General features: G+C 43.9%; 1 protein-coding gene across 9 annotated transcripts in view; it reads right to left on the reverse strand.

The window, feature by feature from the left end:
- The window catches only part of MARCHF8 (membrane associated ring-CH-type finger 8), a 94,385-nt gene that overhangs the window by 66,053 nt on the left and 11,565 nt on the right, over window positions 1-16,767 (reverse strand). For 6 of the 9 annotated variants that reach the window (XM_075107655.1, XM_075107658.1, XM_075107656.1 and 3 more), the window contains exon 2: window positions 5,899-6,077. The exons of 1 other annotated variant lie outside the window; for it this stretch is intronic. In XM_075107655.1, coding sequence (XP_074963756.1) covers window positions 5,899-5,994 — 96 coding nt within the window. In that variant the 5' untranslated portion in view covers window positions 5,995-6,077. Of the gene's footprint in view, window positions 1-5,898; window positions 6,078-12,203; window positions 14,680-16,767 lie in introns of those variants that run through there. 2 more of the 9 variants (XM_075107652.1, XM_075107659.1) reach the window with 2 other exon arrangements.

Below are 16,767 nucleotides of genomic sequence, written 5' to 3' on the forward strand. Positions count from 1 at the left end.
GTTCCTCACTAGACTGTTTACCTGCTAAAAGTAATCAGAGTGAGAGTACATTCAGGCATCTGCTCCTACACAGACATGTACTAAAATGTCTGTTTTAGCATAGAAATCAGCCATGGAAATACCACATGCTCAGCACGACAGCATTGCTGCAGGGATACGATTTCAGAAGGATGTTGTAACCACCTCATTCACATGGTGTAACCACCTCATTCACATGGTGCAGTCTCAAATGATGAGGCCTGGGAAATATTCCTACCTGTCCCCAGACTGCAGAAACGAAAGCATTTTCACTGCAGCTCTTCAGGGGTCCTTCTGTCACAGGTTGTCTGCTCTGTCAAAAAATTGTCTAAGTGCTGTTTTTTAAAAAAAGTGGGAAGTGCAACATCAACCTTTCCTGAGAAATGCTTTATGATCCATTGAAAAACACGCTATGTAAACGCCAAGGTTTGAATTGTCAGGAAAGGCCTTTGGAGCTCCCACTTTGAGGCTAAGCCTATAAGCAGTACAGCAGGAGACATATTCTGCTTCCCACAGAAGAGTTAAAGGACTGTCAGACAAAAATTCTTCAGCAGTTAACCATTTTCTATACAAAGCCAATTTAATAAAGGAAGAATGCCAGGCACAGTGTTAATGTGCTACATAGCTACACATAAATGCACAAATCTCAGTATAAAAATAATAAGGGATGAAATTCTCAAAGGATTTGCAAGCCCGGCTGCTTAATGAATGGTTTGGTTCAATGGGCAAGCAAAGCCACACACACATACAGCCTTACAAACGCCTGAGTATTTGGATCAAGTTCAGCCAGTCAGAGCCCACATTCACAGCTCAAAGTCCAAAAAGTGAATGAAAAAGGTCAGAGTGCTTCTGTACCTTAAAAACAATACAATAGGTCTCAAAGCGTCACGCTGGATTCACCAACATAAAGCATGCACCTTTATATTGCACTACTAATCTATGACTAAAAATTCTTCCAAATGCATCTATTGCCTTTTTTTCTTCTTCAACTAAGTCCTGCTTTTCCAGTAAGGCATGGCTTATTTGAATCAATAGGCCATAGTGCCTTTCCTGTTACAGGATGTAAGAGATCATTCAGAAGGCAGAAGACATTTAGCTAGATGCAGCACAATGTACTTCTCTCACCATAATTTCATCCAGACAAATTAGGTAGTCATAGTATCTCCAAGGTGACAGCTTTGAGAAGCACCGGGAGATGACTGAGACGATCATAGCATCTCTGCTGAGCAGATAGCAGCCAGTAATACCACACAGCACTGCAAAGACAAGAAGATAGTTCTTCTAGAGCAGAGGACAGAAGAGACTTTTGGTTGATCAAGTGAAATCAGCAAGTTTAAATTCGACTCGAACATTCCCCTGCTTCTGTGATAAATGCTACGTGATCTTTGATGACAACTCAGTATTGCTTCCCAGGTCCAGGCCACTGAGAGAGTACCGTGCACCCAAAATGACTTGCACCAACATCTCATGATCTCTCATTCAAACACTGATCCCATCCATCCCTGATCCGCTTAAGAGATCCGCAGAGATCACAGACCAGGAGGCCCCAGTTGTGAAGTTACACATTTTCAGAAGAGCAGTGTAAAAGCTATTGCTCAGGGAGCCTCACTCACTGTGGTGACGTTTACTAAGAACGTGTGGTACACGTCAGTCTGCTTCAGCAAGAGAGGCACAAAGCCCTCAGATAGGCAGTGCTGTAGCAAGACAAAACCAGAGCAACACCTCAACCACATGCCAGCATCGGTTCCTCATTTCCAGGTCACATCCTGAGAGCTGTTAGCTTTTGGATACCTTCGGAAACATCGCTGCCAGCGTGTTACCCACCAAACAGGGGCGCTGGGGCCGTTGCACCTCACAAACAATAGAGTGACTCTCTCTTAAATCAGGTGAGTATGAAGCTATTTCTAGTGAAGGATAAGTAAGAAGCTAATGATGGTTATTAATAGCCCTTAAAGCTAACAGTTCATCTGAGTTAAACGCAAGAGTAATAATCCCTTTATGACCTTTCCCATTTTTAATGGGGAAATGGACAAAGTTTCATGAAAGATTCAGCAGGAACCACAGTTTTCAACTATTTCAAATCTTGAAAATTACACTAGTCTGAATTGGAATCTGCCGGGCTCTGCTATTTATACATATCACTGAGGACTTAAAACAGAAATGGTAGGCAGAAGTTTTGCCTTTTACCACCTCTTCAAATTCAGTAGGATTTTGCCCCAGACTTCCAGAGGTATTGAATCTATGCATTAATCTGCCATGGAGCACACCTAGGGACTATAGATCATCCAGTTTGAGAAACTGGATTGCAGTACTGAAGGTGGTAAGGCTTCCTTGCTGTTCTTCACTGCTAGTCACAAATCATTAGCCTAGAAAACCTGCTCTTGTAGCAAGAAAGCTGTTACTAAAACCAGTCAAGCCTTAACCTGAAATACAAGAGCTGTATCTTGACCAGAAGCATGAAAGAGAAGAAACAGTAAGAGATCTGAACTGCTCAGTGACTAAGTTTTTCCTCTGTACCTCTACTAGAAATGTGGGTAATTAAACACATCCATGATCACAAAAGGTAAGAGAACAGGATATAAAGCATCTTCCTTCTGGGGAATAGGACAAGGTTTTTCAGACTGGCAAAGTTCCCTCTCTAGGCACATTATACTTCATTTTCCACCACCATGCTTCTTGAACCTTTCCTCTGAAGGACGACTTACGATGCAGGATGCAGGTACAGACAAGCCAACGGGCTAATTCAAAAGAGCAAGAACAACAGCAAGCCAAATTCCATCTGCTAGCCGCCACTCTACCTTTATTCACCTTGGCTTTTGCCAGAGCTTGGTAATAAACCGGGGAGATCTGTATACGAGCCTGCTCAGTCTACAAAGCACACACCTGGCAACGCACTTGGTCTAAGAACATAGCTTGGTATTAGGCAGCAAACCTACATATTTATCTTCAAAACAGTAACGTCTGTTTTGATCGTGGTTTGGGGTTTGTTTGATTTTGTTCAGATTGGCAAGTGGCTTTCTACAACTCAAAACATTTTAAGACCACAGTGCACACATCTGAGGTGCTTACTCTTGTTCCTACACAGAAGGGGTAAGGAGTGTTTCTGTTACGTAGTAAAGGTAAGGTAAGAAAATCATGGCACTTGAATCAAGCTATGAAACGTTGCACCTGCTCTGGAAAAACTGTTGTATGTCTTTGCAGAAACCCATGAGAACTGTGCCTAGGCCATCCACAACACAGAAATAACCGTGAGCTGCGTTGCATAATAGAAAGTTACGCAACTGAAATATGAAAGTACTGAAGTTTCACTAACTTTGTACTGAAGTTACAAAACTGAAATGCAAATGCCTTCTTTCTCAGTTTTACCTGGTGTCCTCCTCTCGTACAGCAGATGTTACCTAGGGCACAAAACCAATCCAGAACTGCTCAGCAGATTTGCTCAACACAGGATCATGCTCGCTCTGCATGATGCTCTTTATCTTGCAGTGGTTTCTACCTCAAACAGAAAACACATTTTGAAGTGATTGAAAATAAGGCAGCAATAATCTACAATTTCTTTCCCTTGCACCCTATCTGCTCTTTACTGTATACTCTACATATAAGCGAAACCTCACAGTCATGGCCAGCGGGTCCTGACTGCACCCAAGGGTTGACAGGGACTCTGACTAGCAAATAGCCTTGATGTCCTAACTGATTCAATATGAAAATTTAACTGGGTTGGTCAAAGTCAGCACATTACCAGCTTGACTGCCCTCCTGCTCATCGGTTAGATCCAGCATTAAAGGTTAACACCAGAAGCCACGCAGTTTGCAGGAGCGGGGACGAGCGCGCAGGGGCCAGGCTGTGGCTCGCATGCGCAGCAGCAGCTGCAGTGTCAGTACAGCTGTGCATCAGGGACGGCAGGCCGTTCACCCAGCGCTCCAGCTGTTCCAGCTGTGGTTTTGGCAGAACACAGGACACCCGGGGGATGAATGAATATGCTTACAGAGACAGGAAGGACAAGACTTGGGGACATGAAGTGTTTCAAGGTTAGCCTAATTTATTGCTTGCATAGTCCCAGTCCCCATTATGCCCTCTGCAATATTGCACATATTTAAATAAACATTCTGTTCCGTTTCAAATGTCCCAAGGCATGAAAGTACAATAGCAGCGAAAGTACAATAGCAGCCTGGCAAGGGAAACAATAATAAACACTCCAACTAGTTATCATGAAGGAAACACATGGGAGATCTGTTAACGCTGAAGTCGCTGTGTCAGAAATGAAGAACAGGTTTACAAGGAGACTTGGGACTCCCATTTCTGGGCTCTTCGCATGGTCAGAGTTACCACAGATTGTTCTGATCTGATCGGCCTCCTGATCCCCGTCGCCCCAGGGGAGGGTAGTCAACTCGGAGCACTGCATTTGGCAGAGGGGCTGTTTCACTCTTTCTCAGCACGTACATTTTCTATACAGGAGGGGACCAACGGGAAGAAGCAGCAGAACCCTCTTACCTACAGAGCTGCCCAGATGGCGACTATGCGCGACAGGTGGGAAGGGAGAGGTTCCAGCAGACTCTTGAGACAAGGTGCTCCATCGATTCAGAGCACCTCATCTGTGAAGACAACTTCTTGCCTAGCCCAGGCAACCAAGAGCAGCAGCAGGCCAGCCTAATTAATTACTGGTTTAAGAACCTGAAGGGCTAGAATCCATTTTAAGATGTTACTAGAGGAGAAGACTCCAAAAAACAACAATGGGACAATTTGTTTTTACTGACTCACCGGTGACTTTGGTTGGTGCAATTCGGACAGCAGACAGGTGACAAGGGTAGTCAGGGCAGATGATTCTAACACATCCGAAGCAACTTTTTTTTATCCTACCCAAAGTTAGTCTTAGCTAATGTCTTTCTGTAACATAACAGTGCCTTTCTAGTCCCTTATACTTAAGCTACGCCCTATCTGTAATCAGTATCACCCTAGATCATCTCAGAATTATGCACTGCTGAGCAGTCACAAAACAAGTCCTGGAGTTGTACCACAATGTGAATGTGGTACATCTCTTGACCTGATTTTATGTTAGTGTAAAGCTAAAAAACCACAAAGAGGTTTCTGCGGAACTGACAGATAATGTAATATTCAGTGCATTCCAGTGTACACTCATGCATGATGCACACTATGGTCTTTGGGTGTGATCAGAGACATAGGCCAGGGGTAAATAAAGTTGACATGTGAAGACTAGGCACAGTATGATATTAAAAATTATTAAGTAGCCTATAAATTAGATTCTATTACACTTATTATCATCAGATATGTCAGCCATTTTTGCATTCTGTTGCTCATTAGCACCACAAGACCTCAAAATGATTCCATTCACACACATGCTCCCAAGTTAAGAACACAAACCATATCTCCAGAAAGCAGCACAGTAAATATACATACAGATGTATATTTCCTCCCTTGTGATATTCTACTCAATACGAACCACAACACGGCTACTAGATGCTGCCAAGAGCAAAGGAAAGCAGGATGCATAGCCGCGTACAGGGGTTCACACCCCATACTATTTTTCTTTTACAAAGGTGAAATACACCTCTATCAGCTTCTTGACAACAGCACTACAGCCATCACCCAAAATCCCTATCTGCCTTGAATTCTTATGCAAAATAGGTCATAGCTTGCGTTTTGCAGAAGTTACTCAACAACAATTTCTAGAATCTTGCAGCCAGCTGCTTTAGAATAGCAAATATGAGAATAAAGAGGTAATTTGGTAACATTAGTCTTCATTAAAAGCAGCAGTCATGGAATGAGTTGGGGCTCCGAAACAGAATCAGGTCTGATTTGATAACCCCTATGATTTTGCACTTAGGTAACTTCCTGTGAAAAATCAAGCATATCTGACGGTACCTGTTCCTCTTTTTCTTTGGTCTTGCTCCTGGAGACTCTGGAAGAGGTAACATCCTGAGCTGGAATGACAGAGATTTGATGCAGTGGCATGTTCATCACACCGCCTTGTTTGGTCCTATTATTTACAGGAAGGAGCCTTGAAGGCAGTGCTCATTCGGTGCCATTGTCAGGCTTTGCACCTAAAAAATAAAAATATTAGATGATGTTAAAGGAGCTTGAAATGCAGTTATTTCTAAACCAAAACTAAGCCATCAACTGCACCAAGGCACACTTCTTATTTTCTCTCTGGATTCTGAACAGGAGAGAGTTTGGTGCACTGGCTGGGTGAGAAAGTACACGGGAGTTTTAAAGAGCTAGAACTAGACAGGTTAGAGCACAATTTATGCAAATGAATGAACAAACATCTTATCAACCAGTTCTGAAAGTGGTGGGAGAGCAGAGCCAGAGCGCAGGGATCACGCCTGAGTCTGCGTGGATAGGGAGGAGGAAGAAGAGCAGCTCTCCACGCTGAGCAACAGGAAAGCGCTACCCAGAGGTGCGGAGGGCAAAGTTTGTGCAGGTGATCTAAACTGCCAGCTCTGCCACACCGGATCAAACTGCCTCAGGCATCATCCTGAATCGCGCTGAATGCCATAGCTTTGGTTAAAAACTGTCAGTGGCCTGCATGTGGCTCCTGCCATTCATATAAACATGTACCAGCTGGCAATAGGAAGATGCATCACGTGAGCTCTTCCTTTCTTAAGGCTATTAGAGAATAATATAATTTAAATCCCTTGCTAGGAATTGGGAATCCACTGGACTACACACACTTTATCCTTCTTTTACTAATACAACAGGGAAGCATTACACAATAAGACAGACAATGATAAACAGAAATTAGCCAAAATTGGCAACACTAATCTGAAAGGCAGGTATAATTAGCCATTTTTTTAATTAGATTAGTGAAGTTATATTAAATAAAAAGCTTTTTGAAACATGTAGGATCATGGAGTGTTTATTTGAAATGTAACCTGCCACAAATGAGAGACAATCAATTGTGTTTAAAGAAAGGATTAGAGGGGAATTAACACAGCAGACACTATACTAAATAGGGCAACTGGATGATGCACTGTTCTGTTTCCGTAACATATCAACTTTTTGTTCGCTTGCTTTTGAATCTGTGACAGCAGAAAACAGAGAAGAGGTAGATGGCCTATGTATTGTATTAGTTAACAAGAAACCAAGCTTCTGAGGTTTTTGATTCTGTGAAAGATCCTGATCCGGTTCTATTTCCATTAGACAGGAGTACTGCAGTTGTGTAAAGTGAAAACAGGATCAAATCTTTTGACTGCTTTTCATTAAATGGCCAAAAAAAAAAAAAATTACCTATCCCAAGGCACTCTATAGAGGGAATGATAGTTCAGTATTCTCTTTGCACTGAGGGAGAAAGGGGTATCAAAGGTTATACAGCAAGTCAGGAGCAAAACCAAAAATGCAGGTAACGCCTGCTGCTTCCCAATCACACACTCCGTTTGCTGGATGATATTAGAGGGCTCAGCCAAATTCAGAAGCATTACTGACACGTGGTCAGGATTTATACTACTTCCATAGACGATGAGACGGCACATCATAAAGCATGCATGAAAGCTTTGAAGGCAATGCCTCCATAACTTCCATAACTGATTTTAGAAATAACACATATCTATATGCATGAACAAGCAACAACAAGGACACTTCCTTACTGGAGCACAGAGGGGAACATAGGACTTACCAGCACTATTGAATCTCAGCATAAAGCGTAAAGAGAAAACACTTGTTTAGAGAGAGAAAGGACCTCCTCAGGTCCTCCACGCACCTCTTTAGCTTCAGCCTCTAAAGGAGCCAAGCCAGAGGAGAGAGAAACGTGGGCTGAACAGCAATATCAAACTGCAATAAACAAAGCAGGAAAGGAAGGTATTTTCCCAAGAAAATATAAGGAAGTGAAATCCAGAGAACGTTAAGCTCCAACGAAAATATGCCAGATAACGTGTTCTGTGCTACTGCCAGCAACAGCTGAGCTAAGGGGAAGGAGATGGACTCCACTCTGGTGTCCCCCCTCGAAAAGGGTTCTGGGCTTGCAGGCAAGGACATGTTATTACCATAAAAAGAGCAAGAAAAATTGTTAGAAAACACAGTTAAACCCCTTGATGATGACAAACAAGCCTAACCAGTTTTTCTGCAGGTACTTCGAGGATAGCGAGCGTTAGAATTCTTTGAAAGAGCTCAACCAACAGTTATAATCCAATTAGGTATTCAAAGATGATGTGAAACAGCCCTCCTCTGGTAAAGAAGCCTGGCAGACGCTCTAATAAAGCCTGCCTTTTGTTCAAGGGTGGCTTAGAAAAAGCTCTAAACTTAACCCAGATGTCACACTGTAGCATCCCCAATCTGGAAGGTCCCTAACAACCAACACACTCAAAGCCCGTCCCTATCAACCTGAAACACGTTAACGCCACAGTGCTAATTAAAGGATAAAGTTACATGAGTCAACAGACCATCTGCACTACTAAGTGCAAACAGACAAGGATGCCAGAAAAGCAATGCCACTCAGCACAAAGCAAGTTATGACAAGCTCTACAGGACGTTTTTCACAGCTAAATTAACGCCACTTGCTCCCTGATCCAGGGGTGAGGAGTTGGGCACCTGCAAAGAGGGATCCAAGCTTCAAGCGCATCAAAACTGAGGGCCTGCCAAAAATCCCCCCAGGTAAGAAATGCTAAGGCAAGAAGCCTGCTCCTAGATACTCCCTCCTCTTCGGGATTCCAGTCAGATGTTCAGACTATCTGTCACCCAAAGTAAGGGATCCTCATTGCTACAGCACCGCCACCCAACAGCTGAGTACACTCACCCAGGAGGTGGCAGATAAGGGCTCAACTTCCTTCTCCCTTGCTCGGGATTTGGTTCATAAACCTCACACACGAGGGAAGTCCCATGACCACCAATGCAGATGCTGTTCTGTTCACGGAGGAAGGACTTTCCAGCTCCTTTTTGCCTGGAAAGCTGAAGTAACCATGGGATGGCAAGATAGGGAGAGGGAGGGCGCGTGCACCGGCCGGGTCCCATGGGCAGGGCAGTCACCCACCGGTGAAGGAGGAGGGATCCTGTTCTCTTCCTGCCCCCATGGCTGTTCACATATTATTCGCTGGAGGACAAAACCTCTTAGGGGTTTGGGCATTTGGCAAACAATAATAAAGTTCATCCTGTTTTCATAACTGGGCCCTCTAGAGATTTTTTTACTGATGCTGCCAACAGCCAATGAGCCACAAACACAGACTACTGTTCTTGCCCAGGGAGGTTTCCTGCAGACCTGGCTGGGGCACACTGGAATGCCAAGACAGAGGACAGCCTGAAGCTCTACTGTTCCCCCTGTCTATAGTCACACTGGTTCCTGCAAAAGGGATTCCAGCAATACTGCCGCTGTAGAGAGCCGTCAGAGACCAATGCCATTTCAAAAGACAAAAGAGGTTGAAATCCTGGCCTCAGAGCCCACAGGAGAGTCCTCAATGGAGCTAAGATTTCACCCGCCCAGGTAAGTCCAGTTTTGCTTTCTGCAGGGCAGGCAAAACCTGGAGCCACATCAGCTGGGTCCTCACTAGGTTGGTAGGACCATGAAGCTGCAGCAAGAACAGCCAGATTCAGAGGAAATGAGACAAACTCTCTCTGATGGTTGTTAAGAAGAAAAAAGGAAGGAAAGCATGCATATGACTGTGGCCTGGTGCCTGGGGCATTCCCCTGAGCCATATATGTCTCCTGACAGCAACAGAAAATTAGGCTCCCCCGTGTTATCAGCTTTGAGTACGTGAGAGGGGACAACCGACAACAACAGGTAACCTCACCTTAAGAGGAGCATCTGGGAGACCATTTGAAACCCCACTTACATCATCCACCCCACCAGGACCTCAGTTTCCCCACTGACAAAAGAACATAAATCAGCCATGAGATGAGCCTAACAGTCTGTGAATTGCTGTACTGTTACAATGAGACATGCCATTAGAAGAACCCAGGACGAAGAAACTGTTCTGTCCCTCACCTGCCACCCACTGCAGCTCATCTGCCCATTACACATTCCAAAATATAGGCTGAACAGCTCTTTGCCAAAAATACCCAGCAAAACCGGGGCAAGTAAGCACAAATCATGTACTTTAGTATCTGGCAGAATCTAAAAACATGCAGTATAAACTGCAGATTTTACTGGGTCATTTACACTTCAAAAGTCCACCATATTCCCTTGTTACACGGGATATGCTGGAGAACTTCAGCAGAAGCTCTGGAGCCGTAGTGGCATTGGCTGCAGATGTACGCAGCCCTTACCAAAAGAAAGGCATCCTGAGGATGTATGTAGGAGTGTACATGCTTTGCATTACTCACAGGAGGGGAAAGAAAAATGATAGCAAATATCACAGTTGTTTTCCTATTTAAAGTACTATAGGCATTCTGGATTATAAAAGAATCTGACTTTATGTGCATGAATGATAAAACTTGTAACCTGTGGTATAAGCAAGATGATAGCTGCTAACAGAAGAGGTGGAAGGAATTTCACCTGTGAGTCATTCCTGCCTGCCCCAAGGCTTCTCACGCTTCTCTTCAACTCCCCTCACCTCCTTTAACGACAGCAAGCTATCTCACATAGGTCAGCAGTCTGATAATCTGTTTGGGGGTGGGCAGCTTAAAAACAAAGCAACAGATTGCTGCTGTCCAGATAGTCCAGACACTGCAGCGCTGTGCCCTGGCACGACCATCCTGCCATGGAACGGATGCAGTCTGTGGACTTCAGGGGACCTACCAGCTGCAGGCTGGAAAGCACTACCCCAAGGCTTTGTGGATTGCTGCTGTAAACTCTGGTCTTCTGAAACTTCCCTTCTACACAGCACGAAACCTCACCAACCCAAATAGGAATGGAAACCCTCCGAAGAAACCTCTGACTGCTGCAAGATGGTGTAACATCTTCACCAGCTGGCTTACTTTCTCCTAATGAGACTTGAAATAATCTATTAACCCAGATTTGGAATCTGTTTTTCTGCTGGAGGTCTTGATACCAAGTCTGAAAGCCCCATAAACATAAAAATCCTTTGGTTTTGTTTTTTGTTGTTGTTGTTCTGAAGGTAACAGAAGCACCCCAGCAGTGGCCTTCGCGAATTCCTGTATGCGTCTTAACTTTGCTTACCCACCCTGGCAGTTCAGCTGGATATAGCTTATGCCTACTTTTCTGTACACTGCATTTTCCATATTTGCAAATATTTCCAATCCTATTAGCTTGTGTTGGCTCCGGTTGGAAGCTTTTATTTATTTTGAGCTCGTCCAGGCTCCTCCCTTACTAATGTAGCTTAGATAATCCTTTTCTACAGACGGCAGATGTGCATTTTCAAAAAGAGAATCCTGCATCTGCATTTCATTTTGTTTTACTGTAGCTTAATCAGTACTGTGTTAACAGCGTTATTTAGGAGATGTTATCAAGGCTCATGCACTTCACATGCTTTCATTAACTTGACAAACGAATCTAATCAATGGAGCTTAAGGGAGAGAAACTAATACTTCTTTCCCTGCAGTACCTTTCATGCTTCCGGGCTAGTACAACTTTAGGAGCAGAAAAAGAACCCTTGCACTCAGAGCCGGCAGATAAAATTCTGGATTATTGCTATTAACAGCTACGCCTCTGCCCATATATCTTGCATTGTTTACTAGCTCAGCTGCAACTTCTCACTTTATTATCTCAGTTCCTCCTTTCCCCCACCTGCTAGTGTCCTAAAAATAATGAGCTTCAAGACTTAAAAATATTTTTCTTCTAATAATCTAAAAAAACCCTGTTATTATGTAGTTGAAATCAAAAGAAAGACTTAGAAAGGGGACAAGAGATCCTTCTACATGTTCCCTTTGAAAGCTTCTCAATACACAGGAGCACATAGCTGTAGGCTACACACAACGCATAGAGGAATAGAGGTGTCTGCCAGCTCTGGCTGAGTCCTCTCAAAATAAGACTATGATTGTTTTTACAATTGTAATACAACTAGACAAGCAAGCTGTTAAACTACTGCATCAATAAATAATGGTCCCAGAGCTCGTAGCAATCCCCCCCCCTTGATTTCAGTGGAAGCTGAGCAGGATCTGCACCTCTGAAAAACAGACCCCTTAAAATCTGCCCCCTTCAAATCAAATCAGCTGCTAAGTGCAATCATGAACTAGCTCGGTAGCATTCAGAGGAAAACAAGTGTCACAAAATAATAGTCATTACAGTCCCTTGAAGAAAAAGAAATTACTTTCGTCCCGTTATGCTACTAACAGCAACTTACCTGCATCAGAAGCACCAGCAATCATTCCTGATGTCCTGCGGAAAGAACGAAGCGCCAGGCGCCCTCCACACACACGGACAGGCAGCGAGGTCCTGCCACAGAGGCAAAACTTCTCTAACTACATCAGTGGTCTGTTAGGTAATACATATTTTTAAGTATTCCCCTTGTGTATTTGTTGATGAAACAGCCCACAACAACATCAGCAATAATCCCTGGGGCAGCCTCTATCTATAACGAGTGAAAAGAAACTGAGGTAAAGCAGAAGTTTCATTCTCTACACTGGGAAGCCCTAACAGCGGTGGCCTGAGAGAGGCCACCAGCCAGGGCTGCGGCTTTCCCAGCCAGTAAGTTGCTCTACCTGCCCCACTGAATTTCCAAACCATTTGCATAAGGGGGTGCCACCCATTCTTTCGCCCAGATAATCTCCCTTCACCTCACCCCTTCACATTAAACACACCTTCCCGCCTCGAGATGCTCTGAACAGAGCAGGTCTCCCACACGAATCGCACCGCAAGCTGTGAGCCTTTACCGCTTTGCTGCAAGCACAATGCAATATCGCAGTGCGTATGGGACTTGTTATTACTCTTAGCCACGACCCCATCCACTCCCACAATGAGTAGAGACTGGCTTCTGGAGAAACTAATGCCCCGCTCCAGGAGAGGCATTCTTCCCTCTGATTTGGCACTGAAACCACCCTGCAGAGCAAAAATTAGGCTGTTCTCATCATATTCCTCAAAGGAAATTTTTCTTAAAGACACAGATGATGACTTGCTTCTTCATAATATTCACCGCCAGATAACAACATGCCACAGTACCACACCTATTGCTACAACTTTTGAGAAAAGCTATTTTTCCTTCTTCGTTACATGTCCAAAAGCATTGCACAGCAATAGCCTCCATGGATTCCATCACAGTGCGCACGCTGGTGATGCAGTGGCCAATGCACCGTCTCCTTACTAACCTACAGAAATGGTTAGAGAGCGCAGTGGTGAGGTTTCATACAATTTGAAATTCTTAAATTAAAGGAAATATAAAAAAGGTCAGGTGACTCTGAACACAGCTTTGGGAATGGCCCACTAAGATTGCTGCAGTTAGTCCCCTGCAACTGTAGATCACCCTGCAATCAGTGCAGAAGGGTCCACAGTACATCCACTGGATACAAAAACCACTCCCCTCCCTGCTATTCATGGGCAAAAGCCAAAATCTACAAAACTATGACATGCCAGGAAGAGACAGCAAGTGATGTCAAGGACAAGGCCATACCCCAGAGCTCCAGAACAACAGCAAATCTATTGAGAAAAACGCCCACATGATCACTATGTTTTGGCAAAGCACTCCGTAAGATGATCAGTGGTTTTTAAAAGGAAATGTTGATGAAGGTTCTAATCAAATGGAAAGCTGGCATACTAATACACGTGCAGACTGGCGAGAGAAATCTGCACCGACATACATTTGCAGGCAAATTTCTAGTCTAGTACACAAGTCCACGTGATATAATGTAACACCCATGGATAATTTATGATCACTTCCCATTCTCTACTATAATCCTTTCGGGGCTCACGAAACTCTAAATCAGTTCTGAAATCCAGCCAAAAATTGCTCTGTATTTTTATCTTTAAAATTAATGAAGACTATTAAAAAACAAATGCATAAATTTACACTGAAGACAATGAAAGACACTGTTTCTCGCACAGTGTAAATATTTACCACGCAAGACAGTGATGAAACAAAACAATCTCATCGTTGTTCAGTGAGGACATTGCTCACATTCTGTATTGTACACAGATAACAATGATGCATTTTTAGGAAAATTCTCCGCTACATCACTTATTTTCCATTACATCAGAGGCTAACAGTTGTAAAAGCTATTTATGAACAACAGGCACCTAAGCAACATTCTTCACTATTGTTTAATTGTCACCAGGCAAAACATTCCTCTTAAGCCAGACTAAAAAGAATACACTATTGACCAAATGATTCTGTGTTTTGAAGAAGTATGAAATCATTCCTGAACAGGAGATTTCCAAAGTGCTGCACATAAGAATGTGTTTCTTTTGCATGATGAGTTAAACGTCAGGTAACTCTTCATTTACAGGTTTAAGTTACAACATATCTTTGCTCTGAAAGCCTTAATAAGATCTAGACTTCTGGATCATTATGGCAAACTTTAAACTCTTTCTGAGGAAACAGCTATAAACCGCATTCTTTAGGACTTGCATGATGCAATCGAGAGCCCAAACCCAGCACCCTCAGAAGCTCGAGCCTGGAGTAGAAAGGGCAATGTACCAAGCACCCTGTCACAAACTTGCATGATGTCGGTAAGTTATGTTTCCAACCATATCTCCCACATTTTAAAGTAACCTGAACTTGTGATGCAAAATTAGCTACCAGAAGTCATTTGCTATCCTCTGAAGTTAGAAGTTCTAAATACATTTAAATACAGGTGAATACTACAAGTCATGAAAGTATAAGATTTTGGTGACAGCTTTTTATTGGGGAGTATATTCAGGCATAGCATGTCTACTTTATGGGTTTTTGTTTCCATCTTTTTCCAGGCTGATACCTTCTCTTTACATTTGCCAATGTCCAACAAGAACCCCCTCTCCAGAGGGCAGCACAGGAAGGGCCAGTACTGCGAGCTGCACGAGAACTCATGCTCCAGACTGAATAACCAGCTGGGGGGGGGTCCACAGCCCCACAGACATAAAAGCCCATCGTGAACTTTGTTTCAAATACCACCAATACAGAGGTGTGCTCACTGGCTGTGGTTCAGGAAGGCAAATCACTGAAGTTCTTCAGTTTAGTCACTTCTGTGCAATGGAAGGATAACAGTACTTCCAACTTCCCCCTCCAGGCTGTTCCAGCCGCGCAGACAGCTTCTGTGGGGGTGGCACCACTCCTTACCACGCAACGTACGGTACCTGGTACAACCGAGAGCACAGACTGAGGCGCTACATTAAGACAAGCAATAAGAGCAGTACGCATCTGAGTCACTCCTTCAGTTTCACACCTGCATCCTCACCAAAAATTGCCATATCTTGATTCAAGACAGTCACTAGCCAGACAAACGTGGTATTTCCCATCAATTCCAACATTAATATAATGCTATGAAAGGTTTAAGAACCTCTGTGTCACAACATTATCATTAAAAAGTAAAGTGTATAGAGCCTATACAGAATTAATGTATAGAGCGAACAGAATTAAATCCCCTCCAGTGCCAGAACAAGATGGCCTCTTCCAGCTGCAACACTATCATGGGATACGTTGCTCGTGTGCTCGTTGCAATTGTACCTGGTGTAGTTTAAAGGCCAGGCAACCAACTTCAGAGGGCTGACAAACCCCCTGGCTTCCGCCATCCCAGCTCCCCACGCCAGCACTGACAGCAGCACGCACTGGCAGCGGAGAAGCATCAGCAGTTTCCCTTCATCCGGGCGTTGTTTCACCCGAGCACGCTGGCACGCGTATGTCGGTTCTGCCCGTCCTCCCCCCGCAACAGTGCTCTGTGCCATCAAAAAGAGGGGACCAGCATTACTGAGCCCCACAGACAAGGCATTCCTGACCAGGGTCTATAAAGGGCCATTCATCCCCACCGTACTTAAAATAGCCACTGGATGCGATCATGAGATGAATACACAACTGTGGATTCCTTTGAATTGTTGCCTTCTTACACTGACAAGAAACCAGTGTCACCCGTTGTCCTTGTTCTCAGTTCGGTAATCAAGTGTTGACCCTTTCTGTCCCATCTGGTATTAGTCCCTTCGTTTCTACAAATATTTGGAAGTTTAGAGACTTTATGAAAAGTTTAGGGAAACAGCACAAAACTCTACCAATCCACCCCTATGCACTTGCAAGACCTATATACAATTAGATCAAATCCACCACAGCTTTCTATCGCTAGAACTAAAGCGGCATTTCTGAAGCCTGTCCGTCATCCACTAGCTGCTCGCTGCCAGTCAACCGCCAGCTGCAGAAGGCTGCTAAGACAGAGGGAAGTATCCTGGTACAGAAAAATTGTGCCTATTCATAAGAACCTCACAGAATTGCACAGATCTGTTTCTTGCTGCTGGAGAAGAGGCTGACCTAGAGTGCTCTGCTGCCCCACTGCTCAGGTAGCTTCTAGTTTTTCCTCCAGCAGATGCTTCAAGCAATCTTCAAGTGTTGAATAAGGGTGAAGAGAAGCCCAGGGCATTAGAGAGCAGCATGCTGTCAGAGAAAAGGTGGTTTAGAAGGAACCTGGTGATAGCTAGGATGATATGGTGGGATGGATTCTGCTGCACACCCACAGGGCAAGTAAAAGAAGTTGACATGGGAAACTGTCCAAACAGGGAAAGCCTTAAAACAAAATTCAGGATCATGGGCACATCACTGATCCCAATTGGCATGTCACATTTTTCAACCCAATCACATTTAGAAGTGGCTTTTCTGTCTTCTCTAACAGATGCTCTTTGCTTTAAATTAGTTTGGACAGGAGCCAGAGAGATAAGCCAAGTGTGCTAAGCAAGGTCCATGCAATTCTGGTGCACATGAGCACTATTGTAAAACCTAAAACATTCATGGAGACAAA

Source organism: Phalacrocorax aristotelis, chromosome 12 (assembly GCF_949628215.1).
Source record: "Phalacrocorax aristotelis chromosome 12, bGulAri2.1, whole genome shotgun sequence".
NCBI lineage: Eukaryota > Metazoa > Chordata > Aves > Suliformes > Phalacrocoracidae > Phalacrocorax > Phalacrocorax aristotelis.